Source organism: Aythya fuligula, chromosome 7, assembly GCF_009819795.1.
Source record: "Aythya fuligula isolate bAytFul2 chromosome 7, bAytFul2.pri, whole genome shotgun sequence".
NCBI lineage: Eukaryota > Metazoa > Chordata > Aves > Anseriformes > Anatidae > Aythya > Aythya fuligula.
In genome coordinates this window covers 1,917,837-1,936,574 of record NC_045565.1, presented here as the reverse complement: position 1 = coordinate 1,936,574, position 18,738 = coordinate 1,917,837, and the positions used below count along the sequence as shown (strand labels likewise).

Sequence of the window (18,738 nt, the reverse complement as noted above, 5' to 3'; positions counted from 1 at the left end):
CTTCAGATATCATCCTTCTGTCTCAGATAATCTTCTAGTAGAAATATCTGTGTAGCCCAGGTAAGGAAATGCCTCACAAGCTCTGCCCCTCTCTGAGGAAGCATAATGGCTAGAAAAGAATCAAAAATTCATGCTCTGCAGCTTCCAGGGCAGTGACTGAAAGGAACTTCTGTGACCCTCACATCCATTCCATGCTTGAGCAGGTCAGAAGATTCAGGTAGCAAAGTAATTCTCGATGTGAAGGTGATCTCTGCCCGCATCTTTCTTGCCCAAGCAGATGGGAGGTAGTCACTGTGCCATGTGTCTGCATCCAGCCCTGTGAAGAGCCTCCCAGCATCACAGCACTCCTTCCTCTAGAGCAGATCACAGCTCCACTGGGAGTGGGCTTTGCATGCAGAAAGTTTGCTTCCTGGAATGTTGAGGAAGGATTTGGTAATCTTGAGAGGGTGGTGTGAGGACAGCATGCATTAATGATGACCCTGAGGCTGAGGAGCAGAACACCATTAGCCCATCAAAAAAAGCAGGCAATATGCAAGTGACAGTAACACAAGAGAAGAACATCTTTTTATTTCCCTAGTGGTAGTTTGCCATAACAGTTCCTTGCTATATTCTTCCTTCTTTTCTTCCAGGATTCATGTTATATATCTCAGTCCTGAAGAAAGAGAAGTAGACACAAGAATTACTTTAGCACAATATAAGATTCATTAACAGTAAATAGAGGAGAAAGAAGCTGAAAATTCTTTGAACTGTCATAAGGTTTCCTGAAGAGCATCTGATTGTGTGTTTGTGGTTGTACGTCTAATTTCTTTTATACTTGAAAATCCCATGCAAGTCTCAGTGATCCCAGCTACTAGAGCATAACACTTTGATCTGCAGGGGTTGTACTGAGTTTTAGCTCCAGTTTTGAATTACAGAAAAATATAGGAGGAGAAAATACTGATTGTTCTCCTATTAAATGTGTTATAGCTGCATGGTTACATACGACAGTCTTCACATACATGGCACAATCTTTCTCTACCCCCACAAACTGGCAATGCTGATAATAGCCGTGCAGGATTGTTGATGACGATTCCAGTATATGGCAATCAGTCTTAAGCTCTTTTCTTAAGGACTCATAACAATGGAGAGATTTTCCAAACTTTACGCTTTAGCAGTTTGCCTGCTTTCAGCTTCTGTTTTCTTGATGCACTTTTTTGTCAATTCTGAGTCTGCTCTCAGTTGGGAAAACTGAGGGCAATCTTACTAAATTCCAGCTTCATCTGAACATTTTGTTAAGAAACCGTTTTCTTTTTTAATTGAAGTTAAAGAAATGGAGTTTTTGTATAAAACTATTCTCTGGTAGGGGTCTGGGAGGATTGCTAAGCAGTGGAGGTAAGCTCTCTCACTGGTAGCAAGGAGAAATACCAGTTTCCTACAAGACTGGCAGTGGGTCTTCGCAGTTCCCTACGTGGTTTGCCCCTGGCAATAGCTGCAGTGTGGGAACGGAGAAGGTCCTTCAACCCAGCCAAGCAAGCAAACTGCTTGGGCTGCACGTAGCCAGTGGTTGGCCCTTGCAGGACTGCGAGAGGAGCAGTTCCCCCTTCTGACTGCTGGAGGTACTCGGGGAATCAGTTGGGTGTTGTATCACTGGTAGAGCACCAGTGCCCCAGAGGGATTTCCTCTTGCATCCCTGTGCTACCTGGCCTATCCCAGTCAGTCAGCATTTAAAACAATGTAAGGCACGAATAGGAAACTTTCACCTTTTGATTATTTGGATTTAAAGCTACACTTCAAAGCCCAATATGATGCTTATAAGAGGAAATATTTATTTTTCTTGTTTATTACTGGCATCCATATGTTTGTAAACGCAGACTGAGGTAAGTAAAAGGCAGTCTGTAGGATAGCACATCATACCAGAATCTGGGGGGGGGGGGGGGGAGGTATTCTTCATTTTCTAAAAGCATTGAAATAAAGCTACAAGATACATGGTGTTTGCGCTCTGTCCATTCTAAGTTTGTTGCTGTTTTTTTTTTTTTTTTTTTTTCTGACTTCCTAGCCATTTGTGTTGCTAATTTGTAACAGGAATAATTTGGACTGCTGTGGTGAGCTGTGATGGATGATGGCATGTGTCAGAGAGGAGTTGATCTCATTTCAGATGGGAAATGTAGGTGGCTTATAGCTCAGCACAGGATAACTTGAAGTTTTCTGAATTTTCTTACGAAGCTGTAGATAGAGATGCAGCTGAAAGGGCTTAGTGTCTCCTCTCCTCAGCCATGAGCAGAAGCCATCAAAAAAAGAAGCAGATTTCTCTTCACCCATCAGACTTCCGAATGCTGGGAGACTCCAAAGGTAGGCTTAGGCCCTGCACGAGAGGGTAGCAGCTGCAGCAGGCAATGGATAGAGATAAAGGGAAAACAGCCGTCCACAATGCCGTGAGGTATAGAAAAAACATGCATCTAATATATCACACTTAGATCTGTATACACTTTCAGAATACTTTGAGTCATGTACCCCAGGACATCTGCCAAGGGGGAGAGAAAAGGCCAGGTACTACTTCAGAACGCTACAAGCATTTATTGTGCAATTTCATGTTGTTATTCTTACAAGTTACGTTACGTACTCCTTACAGAATTGGTTAACTCCCAAGTTCAATAACAAAGGATCTCGCTGTCAAGGTGTCTACACAAGACATTATCCAGCATTTGATTTTTTTAACAGCGAGGGCAAGGAGTGCTCCAATAGACATTCTAGATCTCAACTGCATCTTTTTCTGGCTACTTTTTGAAGGCATTTCAGCTTTGTTACTGCAGGAAAACATCTTCAAAAGTTTCCTGATTTACTATTCTATCTTGAGAACAAAGGGAGAAATTTATAGAAGATCAAACAGATAAAAATAGACTGAAAAGACAGCAGATGCTGTTGATTTAGCGAAGAATTCAGAACCTTACATTTGGTGGCTATATTGTTTGCTGATACCACAGTTTTAATAACCTACACCCAAGCTGCGCATATTATTAAGCTTTTTTTTAAATCTGTTTTCTTGTGACAAGTACAAACAACTGGGCTTTTAATTGCTTGCTTTACATTTTGTCATCAGAAATATTAATGATGATGATGTCTGAGGTTTATTCTTATCTCAGTTGTACTTAATTGTCACAAATGTATGCTGGGAGATGGGAGGAGCGTCATGCATCTGGGTGTGATACTTTAAGCCTTGGCCAAACACAGTCATGACCAAAGCAGAGTTACTCACCCTAAACTTCAGTGTGCAGTTGTGTGAACGTTCACATAATGCTTCTCTTCTGTTCAGGGCTCAGGACTCTCAGTATACACAATTATTACTTCATACTGTTTGCTACCAGTAAAAGTGCAAATAGCTAAATGCCAAACTTAAATTCTGGATAGAGACCTGTCCCCTCTCTTTTTTCGCTTAGGTTTCCTCACAATGTGTCCCTGAGCTGTTAGGGCTGAATAGGGCCAAATATGCTTTTTCTTCTTTGTCTCTTAATTCTTTTTATGAACAGTCTGAGTAGATTAATAGTGTGTGATGAAAACTAGAGAGTGAAGAAATACTGCTCCTGCAGTGCTCTTTTCCCAGGAAAGAGGAACTGATCTCGTTCATCCATAAGGACAGGTATTTCACTGGATATGTAAGGTTTCATTTCCTTGATTCTTACTGTTCAGTTCATTATTTCAGAGTAGCTGTGTGAAATTCGTTTTCCTAACAAAGCGTGTCTAAAGTGAACATATCCTTTACTTACCTATCTCTTCCTAGTGTGGACCCGCTGCCTGTTTTCAACCAAATGTAATTGAGTTTCAAGATCCTCAAGATATTAAATTTATACGCTTTTTGTAAAGACAGTGTATCAGATGAAAGAAAGACGGATTGCTAGCTCTCCAGCAAAGGAATGAGCTTAGTCCCTATTAGGTGCTGGAGAATTTCCTCATGTTCTCAGCCAGGGAGTTTGTCCCCTGCCAGAAGCTGAGACCAGCTGCACAGGGAGCAGGTCCTGATAGATTCAGTACTAACCTGAGATGTGAAGGTCTTTTAAGGAGGACTCCTCTCTTTGACCATGAAAATGGACATTCCCCCACCTTTATTCTTGTTTCTAAACCAACTTGCAAATTGCATGTTACGCAGTCACACAGTTTTACATCCCTGGGAGGATCAGGCTTAGCATACTCCTTGTTTAATGTGTTAAGCAGCCTTTTGTTTTATTTCATGTTTTAAAGAAATCACAAGTTACCCTGGAATAGTAACTTAGATGCTCTGATGTGATTATTATTAGAGAAAGAAGTTATTTCTTCTTTCTAAAATGTAGTTTGCCTCTGTGGTAGTATTAATTAGTATTTTCTAGTAGCTGTAGTTAGCTATAGGTTAGTGTAATTGCTTATAAATAAAGGTAGACCATACTGGGCTAGGTTACTATTAAGCTGTGAGTCAACTTGTCACATCTGAGAGGAGATTTCTTTTGGTACTGGTTCTCTATCATTTCACTCACCTGCGGTTTTGAGGAAGTGCTGTTTAACGGTCTGTTGGCCAGGTAAGACACTTGCACGGCTCTCCAGCTATTCAGTATGATGGGTGCCTTTCCAATTCAGTCAGCCATAGGATATATGCTCACTAAAATTTACTGCTTTCTGCTCAGTCATGGGGAAGCCAGTTTTCCACAGCCAGCTGTTTGGCTGCCCCTGAGTGCGCAGGAACATGTTCTTGATAATTCTGTTTGTCTCCATACCCTAGCTGCATGCTCTGTTTAAGTTATTTTATCTTCACTTGGCTCCGTATGATCAAATATATACAGGATGTGGCCTTCATACACCAGAAGATAAAGGATTCATCAGAGCATGAAGAAATGTCCTAGCTACATCTTGTTAAAAAAGCATGTTTGTGTGCGCACGCACTGGTTATGTAACTGCCCTCAATGTGCAGCACAGCTACAAGCTGCCGTCCTGCGAGGCGTCGTTTAGCAAAGCATATCTGCCTATTTACAGTCTCACTTGAAGTAAAGTATTACATCGATTAGAGGAACAATTTGTGTAGAGGAAATCAGTGATGTAACTGTGACGCGAAGGTACTTAAGAGGCTATCAGAGCTTGCTGACAGAAATAAATGGCACTGACATCTTGTTCCCTTTGAATTAGACCTGCAAATGTATTTTTTAATTTATTTTTCATGAATTCTAATTGACCAATGAAGTTCTGAGGTATTAATCCCTATCACTAAGTATTCAGAAACAATGATAGCTAAGTTAAATTGCTAGGTTTTAGAGAGTAAAATTGATGATATTTAACTCCTATACAAAAACTGCAAAGGGAGGCACAGTCAGGATGTCTCATTTGAACTTCAACCACAACTTGAACATTTGCCTCGATAATACAAAGGTCGTAGTCTCAGACCAGTAATTCATGTGTGGAAAAAAACAGCTTCCTTTTGCTTGCATGCTCCCAGAGAAACAAAGCTGTGTTACCCTTTAGCAAAGTGTGCATAGTTCATTCTGTGAGCAAAACTGATCATGGAGATCCTAAAAGACAGGTAGATGAATATTTGTTTTCACATTTTGTTTTGTTATTCTCTTCCACAGAATGATATCACACCATTGCATGTTGCATCGAAGAGAGGAAATGCAAATATGGTCAAACTCCTACTTGATCGAGGAGCTAAAATCGATGCCAAAACAAGGGTAAGCTTCCGTATGCTGTAAGTGACTGTATGGAGTTCTTGCCTGGGACCTGTTAGCTGCTGTACAGCTTAAATCATTTGGCTTCCTGGCAGACTACCAAAACTGTAATGCATTGCTTTTTTGTAAAAAGGATTTCAGTAGAATGCTAACAATTTACGTCTGTTAAAACTGTGTGTGAAATACCATGCATGGCAAAGCTCAGAACCAACTATTTTCCATGTTCTCAGAGCATTTAATTAGATGCTGCTATGAGCTAGTTGTGATTAGATGTGAATACACTAAAAGCCGAGAATTCAGTACGGATCTTTCAGAATTTGAATATTAAAAGAGGAACGTTCAACTGCAGCGTGGTTGCCTTCCTTTTACCCACAGGGCAGTGTCACAGAGCACAGTACTGCTGCTGAGTCTCGCCTCCCTCTTGCAGGGCTGTGCAGCAGCTCAGCCTCTGCCTGACTCGGTGCTTAGCTGCTGCCTTGGATTTGTCACCAAATGGGCCAGGTGTAGCGATGGTGTCCAGCAGGCTGACACCTGACTCGAGTCACTGAGTGTCCTGGAAGATCGATGCAGATGGTTATATCTAATTGTTGTTAAAATCCAATCTAATCAGTTTAGGAGTATTTTATTTACATACACAGTGGTCTAAAGAAAAGGAAAGGTTCTGAAGTTTGGAGCTAAACCAAGAACAAGTGCTCTGGGCTGTCACAGCAGTCTTTGCAACGTGCTCCTCTGCGTGTGGGGAAATCTTTGGTTGTGACTCCAACTTTTGGACAATTTTCAATTCCTCGAAATATTAGCTTGTCACCTATCCATCTTCCATTTTTAGTTACACAGGTTTGGCTTTCTAGTGTTTCAACACGTGTTGAGGCACGTGTGTTTTTTTTTAATTTCTGTCAAATTCAGAAACTGGGTCAACTTACTTTCTCTTCACTTTGTCCATGCATTTTCCATTGGTTGCTTTTTTCCATTTTACTTAAGAAGTCATTCATTATTTCTTTGGAAAATGTGTGTTTTCTTCCTAATCGGGGGATATGGAAGAGATGGTTTGTCATGGATAACATGGGCGGTGGGTTCTTCTTGTGCTTGGCACTAGCAGAGGCACAGTATCTTGAGAGGATTTACAGAGCAGCTTGCATCAAGTCTTCAGTCCTATGCATAGTATGATGAAAAACCAGCATGCATAGAATTGGAGCCTTTACAGGATCCCAAACAAGCCTGTGTTCTTGTCAGGGCATAGTACCCCTTGTCTACAACATCTGTTTTTTCCTTTCATGTTACTTCCCTTTACTTTCTACCTTTGTGTTTCAAAATGACAGTGTATATAGCACTTGACCAGAATTAAACTTCTTTTCCCCATGCTGCAGGCTTTGTCTTGCCCCTGATTTTTATTTTTTTTTTTGTTTTGTTAGCTTCTTAGAAGCACTTTGCTACCTCTCAGGGGTAAGATTGCCTCCTGGTTTGTTTTGCATGCAGGGATGTGGCTGTTGTTCTGAGCAGCCGCCTCCTCTCTTCCTCTCTCTTTCTTCCTCCTTAAAAAAAAATGAAAATAAAAAATAAGCAGTTGTACTTGAGACGTTTTTCAAACACTTCCATCTTCAACCATTCAGTGACTCTGATCTCTTCTGGACTAAAATACCAGCCTCCTATGTGGACACCGGGGCTGCCAGACCGAGAGGGCAAGTTTGTCCTGTCACATCCTGGATTTGGCCCACCTTGTGTTGGGGTGGGCCACATTTTGGTGCTGTGGCAGATGTGCATTTGGTCACAGCAGGGAGGAGGGGACCTGGCAAGGGAATCTTTGGGTCCTCTCTGCAGGAACTTACATGGCCCACTGCAAGCAAAATGTTGGGACCAGGACTTTAAATAGCTTGAGTCCAGCTTGTTCTTTTCCCGTAGTTACAAAAACTCCTGATCTATTTCATTTTTCTGTATCACAGACCCCAGGGTCAGATACTAGGATAATTCCTGTAACTAAAAATACAGGCTGCAACGGAAACAGGATCCAGGAAGAGGGCAGAAGCGTTAACAGCTCTGGAGTCTGGCAGAGCTTCCCAGTGAGGAAGGCAATGGATGAGTGTGCTTCAGGAAGGTTTTGTGGGTTTTAGTTTTTGTTGTTGTTTTTGTTCGGTTGTGGTTTTTTGGTTGTTTTGTTTTGTTTTGTTTTGTTTTGTTTTTACTTGTCTAACTTCCCCAGACAGTGCCTGTTTCTCCAAACACCCTTTCTCCCTATAAATCAGAAAGGATTTGCATAACTTCTGCTTGTGTGTCACTCATCATTGCACTTGTCTGACATTACTAGAGGCATCATTTTCTGCCAGTTAGTGACTAAGTGGAAGTTTAGCTCCCAGCGGCACTGACTCATCCTGGCAAGGGTTTACCAGTCCCTGGTCTGGGCAGTAAGTGGCTCTACCAAGGAGACTTGGAGAGGCAAGAGTATCATTGGAGTAGATCAGAACGGATTTATGAATCAGTACAAGGAGGAAGAGAGGTCTCAGAATGATGTGGTGTTAAAAAGAATATTGTTTCAGGAGTGTCTGCCTGGCTGTCGTATTCAATACCAAAAATTAATTGCCATGAGCCATTATAACATATGTTCCTGTTAAAGCTTTCTTTTTATTCCTACCTGACCCAATGTTGTTTTCCAAGGCAGAACAATTGAGGTATGTCAACTTTGCAGACATTTCATTTTTCTTAAGTGCCATCTGTTTTTTTTTCAGTGTCTTAAACTTAGAATGGCCTTAAAAAAAACCACAAGATGACAAAAGCTTCAGTCATGTCTTTTTGCAACAGTATGACCACTTCTAAATGTATTGGAAGTCAAAGCAGCCAGTGCTGTGTTTTCTGATACTTGTGTCAAGTCACATCTATCAGAGGGATACCCAGTCTGAGCCCAGCCTGGTAGTGCTCTGCCAGGTAGGGGCACGTGCTGAATACACGCACAACTTGAAAAATAGATGTGATTTGCATGTGAAAATAAGTGAGGATTCTGTTAGCAGATTTTTAAATGCAGGTGAGACCTCTCCAGGAATGTTAAGCAAAGCAGAATTCTGTAGCTTTTTTTTCTGCTTTAAAATGTGTTGGACATCATGATACTATTCCGTATAAATGTTGATTATGGAACACAAAATAACTCCTTAAAGATGAATGACAAAGGTTTTGTCCCTACATGAAAGGAGAACAGTTTTTGTAAACTGCTTGTTTCTCTTACTCAGAGGCAGGAATTCCTAGCCCTTTGTTTCTCCTTCATCATGTAATTCACCTTTATGTGAGTATGCGGAAGATACTGTCTTATGTTGTTGACCAAACACTGACAAGACAAGGATTTGCTACTCTTGGATGGGACAGGTTTAGCTATTCAGCTGTCATTCTGTGATCTGTGCTCGCAATCCATTGTCTGAATGTAGTACTGTAAATGTTCTCCATGTAACATCAGTTTTTATTTTTCATGAATATATTTTATAGATAAAAACACATACAGTCTTTTCTGAGCGTTAAGTTAAGTTGGGGTAATCGTTTATTTTCCTTAGTCATCTCCATGAGCGTTTGTGTTTGCTTCTGGCAGATGGTCCTGGAAACTGCAGTGCTAAAGTACTGAACAAAAGGTTAACCTGAAGGGCTGAATCCTTATCCTGTTAAAATTATTGTAAAAGACATCTCAGGGCTCCAGATTTCTCTGTATTCCTTAGGATTAAGATTTGATGAGCACCATAAATATTTTCATGAACCTAAAAACTGCAGTTAATTCAGATAAGGTGTGAGCATATGAGGTTATCTCCAAAAATATCTATTTTGAGGCTCTGCCGTGTTTTTTTCTTCTTTTACTTCACACTTACATTGACTTGTTTATTTTTAACCAGCTGCTTATCTTCTGTCTGTCCTTTTTTTGCACATGTCTAGCAGCTGGGGGGTTGTACTGAACTCTTAAGTGTACTCCTCAATAACTAACCACGCGATGCCCTAGCTGTGTGCCACTTTAGTCTGCCCAGAGCAACTTTAATCACTCTGGTGTGTTTTTTTTTTTTGTTTGTTTTGTTTTGTTTTTTAAATAACATTCAAGCAAAGACCTACTGATGCTTCACATAACATGTTTACTGAATGTTGCCCTAATTACTTTTTCTGTCTTCCAGAAAAGACTTTAAAAATAGTGTAATTAGAGAGCTTGATTAAATTAGCTTGATTTGCTTTGGCTGTCTAATACTGCATATGCCAAAGTGAATTTGTCTGAAGGCAGGCAGTGAGCACATTTTAGCTTGGATTAACAATAAGTCTTCATAATCCTCATTTTACTGATTTTGCAGCTAAATAACAGGCCAGTTCTCATATCTGCACGAGAACGTGTGGGATACGCTCTTTTAAGATGCCTCTGATCATACATAAGCTGCTCCAGAAAAGCTACATACAGTAAGATATAAAATAATGACAAGAATAGCACGGCCTTGTCAATGTAAGGGCACTTGGCATGTGTAGGCAGAGCAAACCTCCATTGTTCCCCTGCTGCACTGGGGTTTCTTTGCAATAGCGCCAGTGAAGCGAAGAATTTGGGAGTCTTAGGGCCTGGAGGCACCACACGATGCAGAGCCCTGCTAGGCTGAAGCACCTGCTCGGAGGCTCACGAAGCAGCTATGGGGATGATAAACCCTGCAGGCAGCAGTAGTTGCCCCCCTGGGGGAAGGATGCCTTCTGCCTCTGACTCGGGGGATTTGGCTCGAAGTCTGCCAAGCTCTTGCTGAGCACTGGCCTCACAGCAAACGTTTTACTGGGTGCTTGCGCTTCATTTCAGCGCTTACAGACTGGGTTAAAGCTGCTGCTCGCTGGTGCGAGAGCTGTGGTGCTGGATTTATGGTGACAGCCCAGTAGATCCTGTCATGCAGGGGAGCTCCTGGGTGGGCATTAATGGGGAAGGGACCCTGAGATGCACAGGGAGGCTGGTCCATGCCAAGCCACATTGCTCAGGGGTCCTTACAGCCACATGTAGGGGCAGGGAAGTAGTAGCTGGGAGGCCCAGTGATCTGCACCAGCATCTGCTAAACTCAAGCCATTTTTGACCCCCATGCAAGTCTCAACAGGAACCAGAGATTCTGCTTGTATTGCATTTATTTGGGGGATGGGGATCTTTGAAATAAAAGCTAAAGAAAGAGCTGCGGCCCCAGAGACAGTTTGTGCAATGTTTATGGGAAGCCTGTGTCTAAGCAGAATTCTTCCTATTGTCCTCCTGGCTTTTGCTGGAGCTGCTCTCTGGAGGGCTAGATAATACAGATGATATGATTTGTTATGTCAGCACATACTTAGAGAGTCCTTAATCTGCAGATTATTGTCATAATCGTTTGTAATGGTTTTTCTGAGCTATTGCAGACTATCATATTAAGGCAAGTTTGTTTCCGAATCCACGTGATAGATTTTATGCTTCACATGGTATAGTTTATATCAACAGAAAATAAGCAACAAGAAAATCTCCTGACATAATCAGTAGAGTCTTGCTGAGTTCAAAGCATTCTCTTCTAATCTCAGATTCTTTTCTTTTTTTAAACAAAATTGTACCACTTTCTCATCTGTTTGTTTGCCTCTTCGTTTCTTTGCTTGCTTTTAGGGCCATATAGCAATTGACCATGCCAGGTGAATAGAGGGTTCCTTTTTAAATTCCAAAAAACACCTTTGCAGCCAAGTGAGCTGTCCTGAAGTGTATTTGCTTTTTATGGTGGAAGTCCTGACATTCTCATAAAAATAGCTTTGGATGTGCTGTCCCAACAAGAACCTACAATGCGTTGTAATGTTGTGTCATGCCCTGTGATGCACCTGCTAGTGGTGACTGCTGCATGGACCAGAACGAGCTGTAGCTGGCCAACCATGATGTCCTGCCACCTCCTGGGCCCCAGGAACCTTGCCAGCCACAGGAAGGAACCGGAGGGATGGCACCATGAGAGGGCTGGGGCTAGGTGCCCTGGGGAGCACTGAGGTAGCTCTGAGGGGTCTGTTCCAGCCTGTGAAGATGAGCAAACGTGTTTCATTCTCTGTAAGCTTGGTGTATACTACCCCTGGCACGTTTTTTTGAATGAGTTGTGGGGGGTCATAAAGTGTGAAACACATAAGAACACGGTGAGTCAAACTGTGCTTGTCTTGTGTGAACAAATGGCTCCCTCAGTCCTAATCAAGATAAGTCTGAACCAAGAATCTTCCCTTCCCCTACATCAGAATCCTATGCCTTCATTTAAATGGGAAAGCATGCACAGTGAGGGCCACATAATATTTAAATGAGAATAGCAAGAAAAATAAATCACAACAATTACAGGCTGCTATGTTTCAAAGGTTATTAGGAGACGCCAATGTAGAAGCAGAAGAGCTTGAGGCTCAGAATCAGTACTTCCATCTCCCCAGCTAGCTGCACTTCACGAGTCTTAAACTGATAATTTACCAGAGAGTAATGGATTAGGAAGTATCAAGGAAGAATATTGCATTTATGCATGGCAAAAATGGGTCTAAGGAGGTGAACTGGGACTACTTGCTACCATACTGAGAGGGTGCACGTCTTCATGAATTAGCAGGCACTGGATGTGTGAAAAGAAATTTTAAATAATCCTTTTTATAAAAATGTTGGAATATACATTAGACAACACAAAATACTTTTAAAGAGTGCTGAGAGGCACTGGAAAGGGCCCCATTCCTTTATGGCCTGTGTTCAGAAAATTAATATTTATCTTCGTGCTTTATTCATTTCAGTCTTTGTTTTAAGGGCTTCTCCTCTGACATTTTTGATGAAAATACAATGTAGTTCCTGTGTGACAGTAGCTCCCGTGTGTTTGTTTTGCTTCTAACAAAAGAACTGCTTGTTGTTACTAATTCCAAAACCACAAATTTTTCTTCCTATTTTTTTCAAAGCCACGACTTTGCTATTTGCAACAATCCATTATGTCATATAGTGTTTGAAGAAATCCATGTGACTTTACTCACAGTTGCTGAAGATGTGTGCTATCTTTCATCATAGCACTCATGTAAAACAGGACACAGGAGTATTGTAAACAGGGTAGAAATCAAAGAATAAATTAATTTGAAGTAACTTGGTTAAAAACTATAATAAGCATTGAGAGTAGATTGTGACTAGACCCTATTCAGCTGGAATTCACATGATTATGGTCTGCAGTACAAGAAACAGGAGTTAATCCAGCATACTTTTGCCACCTGGGGTAAAGATGGTTTACTCATCTGCTGTACACCTGTCAAAATCAATGTAATAAAATCAAACTAAATAAGAAAGATTTTTTTCCCTCTGATATCAGTATCATCCGTTCACTTTGATTCATACTGACAAATGAAAGACCCAATTTTCTTAAAGTCATGCAGTCAAAACGTACCTGATGTACAATCTCATCTTTTTCTTGTATGTGCATTTGCCGCTTCAATGCATGTAAAGTGAGGGCCTGGGAGCAGCCCATTGCTTGAGCACCGATGTGATACGACTATTTACCTGTTTATAAAATCGGAGCCAAAATATACTTTGTCTATTTGTATAAACAGGTTTAGCTGTTCAGATATGCAAGATCAGCATCCTGCAGGAATTAATTACTTTCTTTAGACGTCATCAGTTTTTATAACAGTGCAAAAAGTCTTCCTGTGCCTAAAACTAATATTTTATAATGTTTGTGTCCCACAGGATGGGTTGACTCCCCTCCACTGTGGAGCAAGAAGTGGCCATGAACAAGTTGTAGAAATGCTGCTGGATCGTGGTGCCCCTATTCTTTCCAAAACCAAGGTAACTGATACTGTTCTCTTCTCTGCTAAGATAATCCTTGTACTTTTTTCAAAAAATGTAATTCTGCATGTTTTTGATATTTAAGGACTTGACAATAACTTTCCTCTTTCATAACTATTTAAAGTAACTGTGTGGGAGGTCTCCAAAGTGGATGCCGTATGTAGTGCTTGTCTGCATATCTAAAATATGTTAAATCAAGATACACAAGAAAAGGCTTCTCTGCCAACCAAAAAGGCATGTATGGTAACACTATGGCTCAGAATTTCAGCAGCTAGAAAATCTCTGTACCCTGAATAAACACATGATGATTACAATATATCTTCAGCTTGTACCAAATTACCCTAGAGGTAGAGTAGAGATAAGAGATAAAAATAGAGTAATGTCTCTTTGCAGGAGACAGCTCGTATTTCCTTAGGAGTTAGACTGATTACCAGTTTCTCCACTTCGTATCTCTCTGCACTTTATCACACAAACTTTTACATGGGAATTGCAAATCACCTGCACTAGGGTGTGCAGATTGCCTCCGAGCCAAGGGCTGGCATTAAAGCACATTCTTCCCAGAACTCTTCTGGTGGTGGTCTGTGTTGCACAGGTATTGCTGGCTTTAAATCTCAGTGCAGCAGCCTTGCTGGTAGCACAACGCAATCCGTGACTTCCCATCCAGGTCTGACAGCGGGATTGTGCGGTTTGTTGAGGTTCTTTCCCAAAATACTTTCTACCACATTTTTCCTCTCAGGCTGTAAGCAATGTATATTTCAACAACATGTCTTGTTTCCTTCTGTTATTTTTTATTTTTTTTTCTATTCTGTAATCATGTCATATTCTGTCTCAGTGCCCTTCTATATTCTGCTTTTCTCCTCCCTCTTCTTTCTTTCTTTTTTTCCCCTCACTGGAATATATTTAGCATGTGTTTGGGGAGGTTGACACCAGCTTTCCTCTGCTCAGTGAGTCACTAGCAAGTGCTGTCATGGGTAATCTGACAGACAGGACCCACCCATCCTCCGCATGTGGAGTTTCCTTGGGTCCCCAGAGCCCTGACTTGCAACCTCCACAAGCAGAGGGAGACAGCAAGGGGCTGTCCAGGAGCACCCTGGGCCACATCTCCATGCCACTGCCATGCTCAGAGCCTACAGCTCGTACTCGAGGCAGTCAGGCTCTTCCACGCTTTCTGGTAGATCAATTCATTACTTCAAGAAGAAAACGTAAAGCCCATTGCTTTAGTTTTCGCCTTCTTAAATGAGGCCCTCTCCTAAGGAACTGTGTTTCTTCACTATGCAGATTTTGTGCTGACAGGTGTTATTCGGAAGCTTAACCTGCCCTTCAGGGCCTGTGGGTTTTGAATTTGTTCCTCATCCTGGGGAGTTTCATGCAGCTTGGCCCAGAGTTCACCAGCCAAAATTAGACAGATGAGAACATAGGATGATGGGTTGGAAATAGCGTAAGGCTGGAAGGTGCACTTTGGGTCTTGACCTGCAGAAGCTTGTGTGAACATCTACAGCAAAATGGGAGCTCCTCTTTGGAGAAGGGAAAAACATGTATTAAAAAGTGAACAGAAGGAAGTGTGGAACTTCCCGAGTTTGATATGTTAGTTCTGCTGTTTTCAGAAGGTATGCTAAGAAGTAGAGGTACCTCTGAATGACGTTAATGAAGTTCTTGTATCAGTTTCTGTCTTTTTTTTTTTATTACTGTCTTTGTCAGCTTATTTGGTTCTTTTTATTTTACTTCAGAGTTAATGACTTTCCTTGATTAAAATCCATAGACACAGCTATCAAATAAGCTGTGTATCAGTGATGATTTTGCCTTTGCCAAGTCAGGCATTTGATGCTTTTCTTAATCTCTGTGGTCATGTTCTAATTTTTATAAGGTATTATATGGCCCTCAATCTCTTTGAATCCTTTTAAACTTCACCTTTTAATATTTTATTGGCAATCTGCATAAAAACAGTAATAAACTAATTATATAGTAGCTCCATCTCATAGTACCAAATCACTTCTCACAAACATGGGTGGATTGTCTCATGACATGGATATGGTACAGGAGAATGTTGTACGTAATATTTTTATTTAATTACTGGGAAGTCAAAGACATTCAAATTTTACCTGGTTGTTTAAGATTGAGGTGTATCTTTATCTGCAACAGAATTAAGAGCAAGCCTGTTTTGGAACGGAATGATGTATAAACTTTCATGATATTTTGCTGTCACCTAAAAAGCATTATCAGTTCATAAACTGTTACTAGGAGGGCTTGGTGACTGTGGGAAATGAATGATTTATTTTAATTCCGCTATTTAACCAGAAGACAAGGAAAATATTTAAAATGCAATGCTTGTATCAAGCTTCCACATACATAATTACTGTAGTAGCCTTTGGGAATGGGAGAGAGGCTTACCCAGGCCAACATAAATCACAAGTGAGATGCTCATGAGATAATTGTACTTGAAAGATAAAGCCGCGTCCAAGAATCTCTGCGATTCAGCCCTGAATATAAACTGCTTTCAAATTATGACAGTATTAGCCTGTTTTTTTTTTTTTTTTTTTTTTTTATTGTCCTTCTTCCATTTCACTTTTTAAAATTATTTCACTCTTTGTATTTCCACCTTATTTTTGAGTGTGTTTTATGCTGTTATCCTGGTGTGGGGGAGAGGAAAGAAATCATCTGTTTCAGGTAGCCTGAGATCTCAGCTGGTTTTACAATGCCAGTTTGCCTTTGCTAACTGTGGTCACATGAGGGCACTGCATCTGAGAGCAAGAGTTTGTGTTTCTTCATGATGGCAAACAGTGTACTGTCAGTCACTTAGAGTTTATATATTATTATGTGTTACCGGAGTAGCTCCTGAATTTGAATTTAATTTTGGCATCGGAAGGACTAAGTAAAAAAGCATACAAATGGCAAAAAGTGTGTCGAGGTTTATCTAAGTAAGGTACCTCTGGTAACAAGAACTCTGATTCAGGCAATATTTTTTAATCTTTGGTCACGAAACAGAATCAGTCCTTTGAAGTTCTCGTAATTATTTCTCTTTGTGTTTGACCCGTTCTTACTCTGCAAAGGTAATATATGCAGCAGCTTGTTCATTAACTGCTGTAAGCAGTGCAAGCAACAAGTCTTGATAGAGATTTAGAAACATGAATCTTTCAGGTATTTCCCTGGCAAAATAGAGCCTTACCACTGCTTTCTGGTAGGTCACAACATGGTTGTCTCATTCAGAAACTATTTTTGTCCAGTTGCATATGAAGATTCTGCTTTTGTAAAAATGTTAGCAGGGACGAATGGTCTCCACAGGTGTGTAATGTGATGTAAGGCATGTGTACAACCCAAATTCAGAAAAGCACTAGTGGAGGGAGCAGGGAAGGTTATAGTGATTGCTGAGTGATGCTCTGGCCTGCTTTCTCAGGCCTGGCACATGCAGGCTCTATTACAGTGGTGAGTTTAATGCAGCTTTTAAAAACAGCAGATTTCCTGGTTAGGGTATTAAAAGTCACAAAGTGCTGTTCTTCACATAACTCATTTAACTCTGCCAACTTATCTGAGCTATGCTAGCTGAAGTAAGCTATGCTTAGAACACTGCTGTTATGGCTGTTTTTTAAGGTAGAGCTGTCTATAAACTCTGACAACTCTATTATTCCATGTGGCTTTTGCCAGAGTAAGAACTTTCATTGTTACACTGAACACATTTAGTTCATTTTGGGTGTTCTGTAGGCTTGTAAAAACAAGACATGCTGTAAGGGGAGAGTTTAATTTCTCTGAGCATCCTGTAACCCACCAGTGTTGGGTCTTTTCGTTTGCAGAACGGTTTGTCTCCGCTGCACATGGCAACGCAAGGAGATCATCTAAACTGTGTTCAGCTCCTGATCCAGCACAACGTGCCTGTAGATGATGTCACTAATGACTATCTGACTGCGCTGCATGTTGCTGCCCACTGTGGCCACTACAAAGTAGCCAAGGTTCTCTTGGACAAGAAAGCTAATCCTAATGCCAAAGCACTGGTGAGTACGCAGTGGGTTACTATTTGCAGTTTAACATTCTTCCAAAGTTGCCGTGAAATTGATTTGAGAGTTTTCTGCCTGCTAACAGTTGACGCTGATGGTATGTCATGTTTACTGCAGCTCAGGAGATGATACTTGAGGTTCAAAGCTTTGGTAAGGTGTTTCGTGAAATCTGAGCAGACCCCTGCTTACAAATGATCGATGGATTTATGTATTTCTAGTCTAACTAGAGCACATTTGCCTCCTGGTAGCTTGTTATGATTCTGGATATATTAAGCAGCTGCAGATTAACTGCTGTAGTTTTTAGTGCAGAGAGAATTCTTACTTTTAAATGTTAGTAAATAAAAAATAATTACCTTAAACCTTAAAATTAAGAGAATTTTTATTAGCCCTCAAAGATGTGAAATGGTAAAAAGTAAGAAGGAGCTGCGTAAGGATTATCTGTGGTATATTGTAATTATATCAATGGAGCCACATGCCCTTTTACTTCAAAACCAACTTCAACAATAAAACCTGTTAGTGTAATGAAACTACATACAAACTGAATTCATTTTGTTCTAAATTTTACTTGCAATCCACTGTCTTTAAAATGTTGGGCTTATTTGATGGGTCTTCAGTAGCTGTTCCAAACAGTCTGAAATGAATTGGGGTGATGAGCTTCACAGCTAATAACTCATTCAGTACCTGCAGTGTTACTTGAGCTTCTGAAACCCTCAAAAGCTGGGTGGGATTGATTCTGTTTTGAAAATAGCACAGGCTCCAAAGATTGCTTCTCACAGTCCCTTTGTTTTCTGTGTCAAATTAGGTGTCTTTGGTCAAGGTATTACAGGTTTTGTTCTCTATAACTGGCAAGTGAGGAGCCTTGTGGGCCTGTAATATTTGTTCTGGCCTTGTGTTATAATCAAAGAGTTAACAATTTTAGCTTTTCAGAGTTGCCAGCAGCGGCCTATGGTTGGTCGTGTAACCTAGCCACAAATTTCCATTTCCTCTAAATCATTTAGGGTGTCCTGTTATTCTGTCTGATCCCCACTCAGGAAGATTGAGCAGAAGGTAGCCTGAGTGCAGTACCTGGAATTTAGGCTCACCCTTCCCTGAAACACATCTGAGCTTACCCTGGATGTTGTCCACTGTTAAGGAGCAGAGTTGAGAGCTGCTCACACTTAACTGGAACAGACAATTGCACTGACCTGATGTTAAAAAAACATATGATATTATTTATCATCTGTCAAGTAACAAAGCTATCATTGGGGAGATCTGAGACATTTTCAGAAGTACTTTGTGAAGGCTTTTTTGATGAGTGTATAGAGTGGCATCAGCATTCAGTGGCTGGTGTTGTGGTGGCAGTCTTGGA

At 40.8% G+C, this 18,738-nt stretch overlaps 1 protein-coding gene across 19 annotated transcripts in view; it reads left to right on the top strand.

The window, feature by feature from the left end:
• ANK3 (ankyrin 3) overlaps window positions 1–18,738 on the top strand; it is a 199,415-nt gene that overhangs the window by 73,406 nt on the left and 107,271 nt on the right. For all 19 annotated transcript variants that reach the window (XM_032191372.1, XM_032191370.1, XM_032191371.1 and 16 more), the window contains 3 exons: window positions 5,565–5,663; window positions 13,306–13,404; window positions 17,190–17,387. In XM_032191372.1, coding sequence (XP_032047263.1) covers window positions 5,565–5,663; window positions 13,306–13,404; window positions 17,190–17,387 — 396 coding nt within the window. The remainder of the gene's footprint in view (window positions 1–5,564; window positions 5,664–13,305; window positions 13,405–17,189; window positions 17,388–18,738) is intronic.